General features: G+C 32.5%; 1 protein-coding gene across 1 annotated transcript; it reads right to left on the reverse strand.

The window, feature by feature from the left end:
• Positions 1–401: 401 nt before the first annotated feature.
• LOC115891644 (malate dehydrogenase, mitochondrial-like) lies at positions 402–11494 on the reverse strand. Its single transcript, XM_030912168.1, has 6 exons — positions 11375–11494; positions 11042–11301; positions 6759–7007; positions 5244–5376; positions 4503–4719; positions 402–715 (listed from the first exon to the last, which is right to left on the reverse strand). The coding sequence occupies exons 1-6, from the start codon at positions 11400–11402 to the stop codon at positions 472–474; spliced, it is 1131 nt and encodes a 376-aa protein (XP_030768028.1). The 5' UTR covers positions 11403–11494; the 3' UTR covers positions 402–471.
• Positions 11495–12750: the final 1256 nt, after the last annotated feature.

Raw genomic sequence — 12750 nt, forward strand, 5'->3', positions numbered from 1 at the left:
TATTGAAGTCTTCAGCTTTATTCAGAACCTCTATGAAACGTTAATATTCCGTGGACATAGAAATACTACATATACAGGGTTGTTCACCACATACGACAAATTGTAAGTTTTAGGTTCGTTGAAGAACTATTAGAACTACAATTTAGGAATAATTTTGCAAGATACAGAGTGTCCCAAATGTTAAAAAATATTATAGTTGTATTTTTTTGAATAGAACACACTGTATATTATTCTATTTGTAGATTCTACGATTGAAATAAAGGTAAATTTGATTGAGGTTTATCACACTTAAATCTAATAATTATAGGAATATTTTTAATTTTGTGAAATTGAAGTAAAAAATTTAAGGCTTATTCATTTCTCCAAGGGTATCAAAGTTTTTAATACTAAATAAACTATAATAAAATAAAATAAACTTTATTAATGCATATAAATAAATATAAAACTCAAACTTGTAAACTGGAAATCTTTTTATCTGACGATACGTTGGTTCAACAGTTCTTGTCTCTTCCTTTCTTTCTCAACGAACGATGGCAATTCCGAGGAATTGTCCTTGTTTTCCACAAACTCCAAATACTCCTTGGCCATATCTTCACGTTCTTTGAGCTCCAGTGTGGCCTTTTCCAGCAAATCTAGTTCGTGTTTGTTGAGTTGTGGCAGGCCGCAGTTATGGACAACGCCTCCTCTTGAGAATCGAACTGTAGTTACTAAATATCTAAAAAAACAATTAGTTTTAGTATGTTTATTAAAATGCTGTGTTAAAGCGTTATCCACACGCAACGACTTGTCGTACGATTTTCTTGCGTCGACAAAACGTTGCAGACCAAGTTGTGTCCATATTGTCGTTCATTCTTTTGTATTCTGTCATATCATCATGGAGGAAACATTGCTGCGGTTAGTTTTTGCTATTTGTTTAAATACGTTAAAAAAGTACGTCATAAGCAGTGAGATCGACCGGTGAGAATCCCCACCTTAATACATAATATAGCCAGATAAAAGTACCGGGTGGCCAACTAAGAATGGACGCCGGCTGTATCTCAGGAACTAATTATCGTATAAATTTAGGAAAAAAATTCTAATAAGTAAATTGACCAAGAGAAATCTCTGAAAATTATTTTCAAGTTTGAAAAATATCCGCTAGGGGCGTTTCTCTGATAGCCAATCATAAAACAGGGTTTTTCTCAAAAATATGCAGATGAACAGGTATTTTAAATATCACTATTATAATCATCGAGAAATTTGTAATTTTTTTGATATAGAGTATTTAGCTCTATCTCATAAAATAAAGTGGTGGGGGAAGGTTAAACTTGCTTTTATTAAAATAAGGATAACTCTGGTTTAGGTTAGTCGATTTAAACAAACTAGGGCTCGTTTAAAAGAGCTTTTCTTCCTTAATGATCTCCAGTATAAATTTTGTATCCATATTTTTTTGTGGTAGCTAGAGGGCGCTGTTTGGCATCACAACAGATATTGCCTTTTGCATAAAAAATTTAAATAGGAGGCTATGTTTTTCTTTGCACCATTAAATAGAGCACGAAATTTCCAAAATATTAGCGCAAACCGCAACTTTCTATACTCTCTTTAACGGGAGATATTAAGAAAATAAATCATATTAGGCTGTCGGCTAGTATTATAAGGTATAAAATTTTTGTAGTAGGCTAGGAAACAAAAAGAGGTAAATTTGTTACGTCAAAATATCAAAAAGTTTAAGTTCAGTTTTCATTCGGGCGTTTTTAAAAAAATGACGTCATAAATTTTTAAACGTGTTTATGTAACATTATCGTCCATCCATATAATTTTTACGAATTTCTTGGTTAATTATACGTAGGTAGTTCTCAGATTAAAATGTCCGAAAGTCGGACAATCAATAATTTTCTAAAATTTCTAGGAGTTATGTGCCGCCATAATGTTTTTAACGGAAAACGGCCGAATTTCGTATAGCCGAAAACTAGGGGTTTATTTCATGTAACGTCATTTAGTTATTGATCCAGGTTCGTCTTTGATTTTACTTGTTTTCGTATTTTATCTGTTGTTTGTATTATTTATTATTATATTATATTAGTTGGCCACCCGGTACTATTAGCAGTGTAAATCGATATAATAGATTTGTTTGTTAACAAGAGAAATTGGCGAATGCGCCAGGATATAGCGATTGTTATTTTTAGTTTATTTAATATTAATTAATATTACCTATCAAAATTTATTTAGTACCTAAAAATTATTTTTAGGTACTAAACAAATTTGGGGGTTTAGAATAAAAGGGATACAAGTGACTTTTCCGAAGGTATAGATTTAGATACTTTAGGTGCCCATTTATTTGGTATAAAATGGAATCAAGTAAATTCTACAGTGGCACCTCTGAGTGGCACTAAGTAGAGTAGAGTGTAGAATTTGGTACTTAATTTCCTTTTATACTAAATAAAATGGTATCTAAAGTATCTAAATATGTACTTAAGTCCATTTAATACAAAAAGTCACTTGTATCTTATATCCCTTTTATTCTAAGCTCTAATTAACAATTATCTTTTAAATAGTCTCCAAATGAGAATGATTTTAAAAATTAATTATTTTTGAACCGGAGAAACTTATTTATGCGCCATGGCAGTAAAAATTGAAGACTACTGTTTACTATCCTTTATATTGTATTAAATTCTACTTTGTTATTACCAACTAATATTTAACATCTATAACAATTAAATAATTATTATTAACACTTAGACCCTTAAATGTTCGAATTAAAGAACATAAAGATTATTTAAGAAAAGGAGATTTTCACAAATCTAAGATTTGTCAGCATTCATGGAACACAGGGCACAGAATAAATTTTAATAACGGCAAAATTATAATGAAAGAAGCGATAGCCTCTAAAAGAAAAATAAAAGAGGCTTTTTTAATACAATCTAAGAAAAATAAATGTATTGCTCATGCATCTGTAGATGTTAGTAATGTATGGCAATCGCTTCTTTGATTTTAAAGAACATAACATAAATAAACATAACATACGTAAAAATTAAAAATAATCATACAGAAAGTTTGGGGCTTTTTGGATTTACCTTATTAAGTAATTATTGTTATCAGGTAGTAATTGGTCGCGTTCATCAGGACGTAGCGGCTACCGCAGCGATCGCTAATTTTCTGCTGAACGCGCCGATTAGTTGTGAGCGCTCTGGGATCAGTCGCCATTTTTTCCATCAGATTTAAAATACGCTACGCTATCGATGTATGATGGATTAAACGTCACATACGCCAAATGTCACAAAATGTTTTGGAAAACGAAAACAAATCATTTTGTTTATTGTTCTCGGTTGACTAATCCCCTCGATTTGTGCCAAAAATGGGTGAAAACAATTTAATATGCATTACTTATGATTATGATCAAAAAAGCACGTTCAGCAGGACAACCAATCGATGGTACATCGCTCACTGATCAACTTGTCCTGATGAACGCGACCATTGTTAATTTTGAAGTTTAACTTGATATAATGTCATTTATGTCATTTTAACAGAACGTCAACGGTTTTTGTAGATGTATCTGTTTTAAAAAACTAAAGTGTTCTCGAATAGTTGAATTTAAATATTTTAAATAGTTTTGTTCTTTATTCTTTGTAATTGTTTTGCTTCCGACGACGGAAAGAGATAAACTTTCCGAAACGTTAAACAAAACAAACAAAGAAACAAACAACGCTTTATTGTGCAAAAAGCCAAAACAGCTTCATCGACAAAGCACTCACTAACAACAAAATCACAAAAAAATACAAACAACAAAAAATACACAATACAAATAATACAATTCAAAAAAATTTAAGTCTTTAAAATTACAAAAAGAATATACATGGACAATTTTAGAACAGTACGCAGTAAATAGATATAATTTTAAAGTTTAGAATATTAAATACTTTGACCTTTGACCAGTGTGTGAGATGGTCAAAATTTTAAATTCAAAATTGTTCATAATCAAACATCAACAAAAAGTCGTTTACCGCATATAGGGCTCTCTCCAGTAGGTATGATTTTAGAGCCTTGCGAAATGCGGGAAAGAATGAAAGCTTGATTTGATATTCAAAGGCAGATGATTGTACATTTTTTTGGCATTGTACAGTATTGAACCCTTAACTAGTTCTGAGCTCGGGGTTGGCAGATAAAGATCGTGCTCTGCATTCCTAAGTGGATAGTTATGAGATGGCCTTTCGGAATAGCAGATATGTGCTTGCGGATTAAGCAAACGGATTCAAAAATGAATAAAGAAGGAAGAGTCAGTATTTTCAAATTTTTAAAGAAATTCTGGCAGTGAGTTCTACTGTTCAGTCCCATTTTTTTGTTCGTTAAGCAAATTTGACCTAACTTCTGACAAGTAGTTTCCGTTTGGATTAACCAGCGTAACAGAAGTGTTTACAAAAAATAACTATTTTATTTTGTAGATTTTTTTGCAGTGGCGAAATACCCGTATAGGCTTTTTTGGAGCAAATAATATTTCTAATTTTTTTCGATCATATCACACTTACTTGCAAACATCAACGAGATTGGTTCTTAGAAAAACATTGGCGTAAGCATTTTGATCGCCACAGAGCCCTAGGGCTATCGTCGACACCAACATATTGATGCCGTAACTCTCTGCCATGTCGGCTTTTTCGAAAAAATCTCTTTTTCCAGAAACTTTCGGAAATTCTGTAGGGTTCACTCCACGAAATTGGGCTGTTAGGGACATCTGAGTATTTTTTCCTGAAAGAATTAGGGCCAAGTTTCAGTTTTGGTTCAATTTTTTTATCAAAGCATACCGGGTGTTTTACAAAAGCCATCCTAAATAGGATGATTTAAAAAAATAGTATTCTAAATTTCAATCTAGAGTTCTATGGCTGTGTTAAAAACACTAATTTTTAATCAAGGAGCCTTGAAAAAATAGATTTCGAATTAAAAATAAAATTTCTACACCTTGTATCTCCGAAACTAAGCATTTTAGGACGTACATTTATAGGAACTTTTTTACTTTTTTTTATCTGCAGAATATGCTGCCGAAGTTTCCGGAATACAGTTCGGACCACCCTGTATATTGACTACCTTCATTTTGTGCACTAAGTAATATTGACATAATGTCATCGAAATATTGCATATCTGAGCTCGTGAATGAGATGGAAAATAGAAAGGTGACCAAAAAAAGTAAAATGAAAGTATAGAGAGGATATACATATACAAGTTTTTTTTCTTTATGTGATACAAAAACAAACGATTTAAATATTTATTTTTACCTATTACTTCTACCGGTTTGGCTTGACCAAAAAGTGGTACGGCTAAGTCAACATCTGGTCCACCTATTAAAGGTGTGTACACTGCTTGAGGGTCCAAATCTTGGTAACGTCCTAGCAACGAGTTGGCCTTAACCTACGATTAAATATAATAGAATTTAAAAAGAATCGGGCTATTTTTTTTCGTACATTTTTTCACAAAATAATTGGCTAAAAAATAGAGTCGAGAGAGCAATACAGTATAATTGAGGGGTTTCTGGCAAAAACCCCATTAGTCAGATATTTCGAAATTTGGAAAAACTAAAAAAAACGTATATCTTGCTCCGATTTAAATTTAAATTGTCGTTTTTTTTTGTGTTAGCTCTGGTTATAATCTGAAATTATAGAAAACTAGTTTTCTTGATTTTTTTCTTATTTTTAAGTTAGGAAGGGCGTGAATTTGTTTGACTTGTGGGGTTTTTGCTGGAATTTTGGCAAAAACCGTGGAAACAACCAAGTCCTCTTAGCAACTGTTCGAACGATTACGAACGACAAACAACCAAACCACAACAAGTAGCGGACTAGTGGAGTTTTTGCCGTTAAGACTTGTGATTTGTGGGGTTATTGCGGAATTACGGTATTTTTGATCATATGCACAGGCTGACTTATAGCACTTTTCCCGAATTCGTTCGGTAGGAACGTTATGACCAACAAATTACTGTCCATTAACTCATTTTACCCATTTTTTGACTAATGGTTTTTTTGTCAGAAACCCCTCAATTTTAGATCTCCATTTTGCTGCTAAGGCAAAAAACGAAATAAACTTCTAAATAGACCTTAAAGGTACGCGCACACTGACCAGAGCCGCACGCGCCTCATCGACCGACATAGATTAAATGAAGCTCTGCGGCTCTGACTAGTGTGCGCACCTTCATTGAACGTAACACAAACAATATGGTTTTGGTCGATGCGGCGCGTGCGGCTCTGGTCAGTGTGCGCGTACCTTAAGTCCATTTTAGTAGTCCGAAAAAGTAGAAAGAAACGTTCGGCATTTAACGTTTTTTAGGTATTTTTACACAAATGAGGAAGGGAATTAAAGATAAAGGATTATACTATATTCGTATTGTAGCACATTTTTAGACAACTTCTTTATTTTTAAGATTTTGATGGTCAAATATCAACAAAATATTTCTTATGTTTGGACTAAATTTTCTCGAAAATAAAGACATAATTTAAAATTCCGTTACAATACGGAAATAGATTGAAGTTTTCTGATTACAGTGATATATAATTTATATTGTTTTGTAACAAATTGCTCGCTATTTTATGGCAAATGCTGAAGCTTTGCAAGCCTTAATCAAAGCACGTGTGTTTGGAATTCTAGGTGTGGCTTTACACGACTGGATCGGGCTAAGCCTTAAGGCAGATTTCTGAAATAATATATATTTCCTTTGGCCACACACCCGCTTTACCCGACCCCTGAGAGCAACCAGAACAGTAATGGACTCTTAAAGCATTGAATAACTAAAATTAATTTACCTGAGCGAATGCTGTTGATCCAATGATCCGTCCAGGATGATAGAAATTCGACTTCTTGAAAACTTCAGTTACTAAAGGCGTTGTTACTGATACCGGAGGTACACAAACCACCAAAATAGCACGTGGTGCAAAAAGAGTACATCTCACAGCCACCTTGTGCAGTCTGCTACCTTCCTTCATGATGCGTTCACCTATGGGAGTATCTGCACTCAGATTTTCGGTTGGTAGAATTAGAACCACATCGGCACTCTAAAATCAATTTAATTCTGATAATATGTGATCAAAAAAAAGTGTCACGGTATGCCTAGAAATAACATTTAAGTTCGAGTTACTGACGTTTATAAACACTTTTATATAAATCTGTCATGTCTGTCCAACGAATCAAGAACGACTGGGACAGACAACATCCAAAAAATGAGAGGAAAGTCGATTTACCTCTGAATTAAAATGACATACAACTGTCATTGTCATCTATCCTCTCGTAGGACAGACTTTAGATATAATTATACATTTTTTCAACACCAACTTTATTAGCCGACCATACGAATAGGTATGGTATAGTAAACGCCACGAATGTTTGGGAGTGGTTTATCGCTTGATGAAGTTAGAAGCGACACGCGCGCTATCATTTTTACATTAAAAAGGTTAATTTTTACCGCAGACGTAGGTTTTTAAAGGCCCGGTCTAATCATCTGCCTGCGCTCCTCCTACTTATTCTAAAATGTTAGTGTGATTGACAAAGACGATACTATATCGCGTTTCTTTGATTGATTCGTTTTTGTGCGTCAGTCCATTGGTGTGCTTGCAGTGCGACCAGTGGGGCATTCTTTGAATAAGAAGACTAAGGAAGGAGCATATCAAAAATATTAGGTACACCGCGATGGGCCTCAAATATGGCCGACTTAAATTTCGGTTTATCAGTGCCGTTCTAATTTTATTTAAAAAATGTAAAACTATGATGTAGGGTAGACGTGGGGTAAACTCAATAATTTGTTATTTTATTTTACCTTGTGAATAAATGTTGGTAGTTATTAAAATTGTTATAAAAATATATAATTCTAATAAAAATAGATAAGTTATAATAAGTATTTATTAACACAAACATATCCGATACGCTACTGAAGCAGGTAAGTCAAATTAATGTATCAAAATTCTTTGACATCTGATCTTTGACAAGTAGTAAATAAAAGCTAAAATGCAAGAAAATATATAATTTAGTTAGAGTCTTTTTCGATAAATCGCGATAATGTCACTGTTAATTTAAGTTCTGCCACAATTTCCATCTAGATTTACTACCTTTATACAACTATCAGTAGTAGAATAAATAATAAATAACATAAAATAAGCTCCGTAAAGACTGACAAATCCACAAAATTTCAAATCAAATTCAAATGTGTCAAATGAATCGTCAAACAGAACTGTCAAGGATCCCCACCCTAGAGAGCTTTTTCCGCCCACCATGCATGAATACATGGATAGCATTATGCTCCTTCCTTAGTCTTCTTATTCAAAGGGGGCATTCCATTTTATATTTATAACCAAATATATGTTTTGACAAGACTTTGACAGTTAAAACAACAAACTACAACAGATTATAATATATTGATTATTATATGACTTGAAACACCACGGCACTGGAATTAAGTTTTATGTGACCTTGAACAGATTAGTTCACAGGGTAGCGACCGATGAATCACTCCCAAACATTCGTGGCGTTTACTATAGGCTATTAAGATCGACAAAAAAATATTTTTATGGTGTTTGTCTGTCTGTCCGTCTCTCCGTCTATAACACGATAACTCAAAAACCGCTAAACCTATTTTAACCAAATTTGGCACAAAAATACTGTGGCACCCGAGAATCTGGCCATTAGTTTTTGGTGGGGGTGGGTTTTTTTTTGGTGGGGGGTGGGTAAGGGGGTATGGGAGGAGGTTAAAATGTTTAAAAAATCGTAACTCCAAAATTACAGTAGCTAACGAAACGCGGTTTTCAATTTAAGATTAGGAATAATATTTGCAACAAAATTTGTAATAACATCAAAATCAGCCAAAGTCGCAGTTTTTGAAATAAAAAGAAAATTGGAAATACTCCTTTACTTTGAAACTAAAAGAACTGCCTACCAACTTTTTATTAGCATATTTTAGTATGGGCAGCTATACGTGCCTCCCGGCGCCATTTTTTTTAATTGATTATACAAACATTTTACTGTAAAAATTATCACAATTATTGGATTGCAACATATTTTTAAAGTCAAAATAAAAATCCTTGGTCCTGAAGTATTTTTTTAATGATATTCAAAGTGTTAATTGGATAAACTGATTAACAAATCAGTGTTTGTGTTTACTACAATTATTAAGAAAGGCATATAAAGTTTTTAAATGTTATTCTATACTATTGATATCAACAGTAAATTGTTGTTTTTGTTTTAAACCTATAATAAAAAATATTTTAGACAATATTTCCCAATCAAATCAAGCGAATATTTACTTATTTTTTGTGTCAAGATTTTGATTATACCAACTTAATTCTTAAAGTAAACAAAGTTGTAATTTTCTTAATTTAAATATCATAGATTTACATTGACAATTTTTAACACCACAGTTAAAGTTCATACCAAGTAAACTTTTAGTGACGTGATTTAGCTTAAACGGTACAGCGTTTGCCCAATTTTATATATTTTTTTTTAACCAAAATATTTTAGGAAACAAAAATAAATTAATTTTATACAGGGTGTCCCACTTAAGATGGATACAAGCCAATACCTTGGTTGTTTGTTGAGCGATCTTTTTCATTTTTGGCAGGAGGCTGTATGGCTATAAGATATATGTATATTTTGCCCAGGGTAAGAAATACGATACTTCATAGACGTACGTTTTAATGGGGTTTGATATTTTTCGAGTCAAGAGTAAACTACCCTTAGGACAGTATTTATTTCAAATATGATAAATTATATTGAATCCTCTTTACCTAAGATAGTTAAGTTCTAATTTTGATAAATATTGATACAGGATGCGTCAATAAAATAAGACATTTTTATTTTTATTATTATTTTTTTAAGTACTTACGACGCCACTGGATAAAACAGGTTTATTATCAATAACCAATTATCAATTAATAATCCATTTAAGTTTTCAGATAGCTTCCATAATAATTAAGATACGATACAAAAAACCTAAATATTTTCAATTTATTTTATTTACTTTAAAAAATTGTGTTTTTTAGGTTTGCTAATACAAATGAATAAAATGAGTTACAAAATAATTTAAAACCCCAGTTTTCAATGGAATCTGAAATATGATTTTTATTCGTTTTATTGAGGAATATTTAAAAAAATCCAAATAGTTAGATATTTAAAACAATCACTATTAACTTTGAAAAATATGCTCTAAACAAAGATTTATAAAACTATAACGAACTAAAAGTCAACTTCTTCGACCAAATCACCATAAAAAACGATTATTACTTGATAATTGGTTATTGATAATAAACCAGTTGTTTATCCAGTGGCGTCGTAAGTACTTAAAAAATAATAATAAAAATAAAAATGTCTTATTTTAATGACACACCCTGTATCAATATTTATAAAAATTAGAACTTAAGTATCTTTGGTAAGGAGGATTCAATATAATTTATGAGATTTGAAATAAATACTGTCCTAAGGGTAGTTTACTCTTGGCTCGAAAAATATGAAACCCCATTAAAACGTACGTCTATGAGGTATCGCATTTCTTACCCTGGGCAAAATGTACGTCTTATAGCCGTACAGCCTCCTGCCAAAAATGAAAAAGATCGCTCAACAAACAACCAAGATATTGGCTTGTATCTATCTTAAGTGGGACACCCTGTATGTATAAACTATATTTATATTATTTACATCAACAAAACTCACCTTCTTAGCAGCACTTAAGGGACATAAAGGGCCATTACTACCGCTTTCCCGTTCAAAATATTCTAAGTTGCGATGAGTTTTTACGGCTATTAAGCTATCTTGTTCACTTCGCACTATAAGAGGTTCTAAAAAGAACAATGTTCGACTGCAAAACATGTTCAAGCTTAAAGTATCACAACACTGTTGATTTAAACCAAAAACTCGTAATACAACACTACAGACATGTCAGGAAATAAATAAATAAATGCGGCAACTTGACATTTTTTACAGCAGAGCTACCACCTGAATATCTTCATGGTTGGCAACAATGAATTTAATCGATTACGTAACTAAAAGTTTAGTTGATATGAAATATATAAAAATTAAAACAATTACTCGTAATACTAATCCCTACCTTGACAGCTTTTTCCACACCAGAGTCCATGCCACAATACGAATGTACAGCACAGCTGGTGTCCATATGACTCAAATCCTTGCCTATATTTTCGACTCCCAAGCATCCTTGAAGATGAAGCGCTGAAATCAGGGGATTTTGCTTCAACAAGAAGCTGGTGTAAGTGCCAAGTCGCGAACCGGCACCCAAAATGGATACTTGGACGGATTTCTGGTACTCGGGCTGAGTGCACAAAGATGAAACCAGATTATTGTTGTAAACTAGACAAGAAAATGTAAATACGATTAGAAAAAATATCAGGAATTGGTTAGTTTAGATGTAGAAGATACTTACATGATTTTAGAACCTGCCTTGGGATCATTTTTTACGTAGAATTTTGATTGAGGTGAAATGTGATTTTTCTTGGTATATTTTTTGATGTGATTTAAAATTGATGTCATATCAGATGTCAAGTTTGAGTTACGGTTTAGAGTAATGTCTCTGACGTATATTATTACAGGGCAAATTCAAAAAACATGTGCTATCTCCCCATATAAAATACGACGATTCTGCTTTGTTTGGTAGCTGCAGTGAGTTTCGAGTAGCCTTTATTAAAAAATGTCCATACCTATGTGGCGGATTCATCTCTCCAAAAAAATCCTTTATGGGTATTTCGCCACTGCACTGCAAGAAAAATCTACAAAATAAAATAGTTATTTTTTGTAAACACTTCTGCGTTAAACCTAAACGGACACTGCTTATCAGAAGTTATGTTTACAGTAATAAAAATTTGCCTAACAAAGAAAAAATGCTTAACGTTTCGGAAAGTTTATCTCTTTCTGTCGTCGGAAGCAAAAAAATTTCTCGAATAGTTGAATTTAAATATTTTAAATAGTTTTTTTCTTTATTCTTTGTATTTTTTTGCTTCCGACGACGGAAAGAGATAAACTTTCCGAAACGTTAAGCATTTTTTATTTGTTAGGCAAATTTTTATTACTGTAAACATAACTTCTGATAAGCAGTGTCCGTTTAGGTTTAACGCAGAAGTGTTTACAAAAAATAACTATTTTATTTTGTAGATTATTCTTGCAGTGCAGTGGCGAAATACCCATAAAGGATTTTTTTGGAGATAAGTCTTTATTTTTTCTCAAGTGCTTTTAGCAATTCGAATGAAATTTTGCGGGTAAAAGTTATTATAAGTGTAACATACTTTAATGCTAAAAAAGTGTGGACAGGTTCACCAGGGACGTGCATATGGCTTATCACTGGAGTATTTTTCTAAAAAAAACTCTGTGCCACTGACTCTGTTTTACTGTTGCAGAGAGTAGGCTGTTTTAATGCTGATTAAATGTTATCTCTTGCTTTTGTCGGCTTTAATTCGATGTCTTTGGGCAAATCCAAGTTTTTTGTTCAAGAGTTAGTTCAGTTCTGGAAATGTGGAGTCAAAACAACAAGCTCCATCCCAGAAAATTATGGTCCACATAGTTTCTCATTTTAGTCCGCTATTTCAGAAAAAATAATTGTTGATTAAACTTTTCTTTATACAAACGTTAGACTACTACTCATAGCTTGGAAAAGTTTCCGAACATTAGAACTTACTTTGGAATAATTTAAATAGTTTTTAGCGCGTTACAATAAATGGACTCGAGTTTTTGAATGGAATAGCAACGAAATTATTTCATTTATTCATATTAAATTTTATAGTTTTTTAGGTCAACAGAAAATACCCT

This window comes from Sitophilus oryzae, unplaced genomic scaffold (genome assembly GCF_002938485.1).
Source record: "Sitophilus oryzae breed Bouriz unplaced genomic scaffold, Soryzae_2.0 scaffold_1189_pilon_pilon, whole genome shotgun sequence".
Lineage (NCBI taxonomy): Eukaryota > Metazoa > Arthropoda > Insecta > Coleoptera > Curculionidae > Sitophilus > Sitophilus oryzae.

Bases quoted from the DNA above. Each gene is read 5' to 3' on its own strand.
- LOC115891644 (XM_030912168.1), bottom strand. From the start codon at position 11,402: ATGATCCCAAGGCAGGTTCTAAAATCAT. The intron at 5,377-6,758 runs GTAAATTAATTT...ATTTAATCGTAG, and splicing joins GATCAACAGCATTCGCTCAG to GTTAAGGCCAACTCGTTGCT. The intron at 716-4,502 runs GTAAGTGTGATA...TTGTTTTTTTAG, and splicing joins AATCTCGTTGATGTTTGCAA to ATATTTAGTAACTACAGTTC.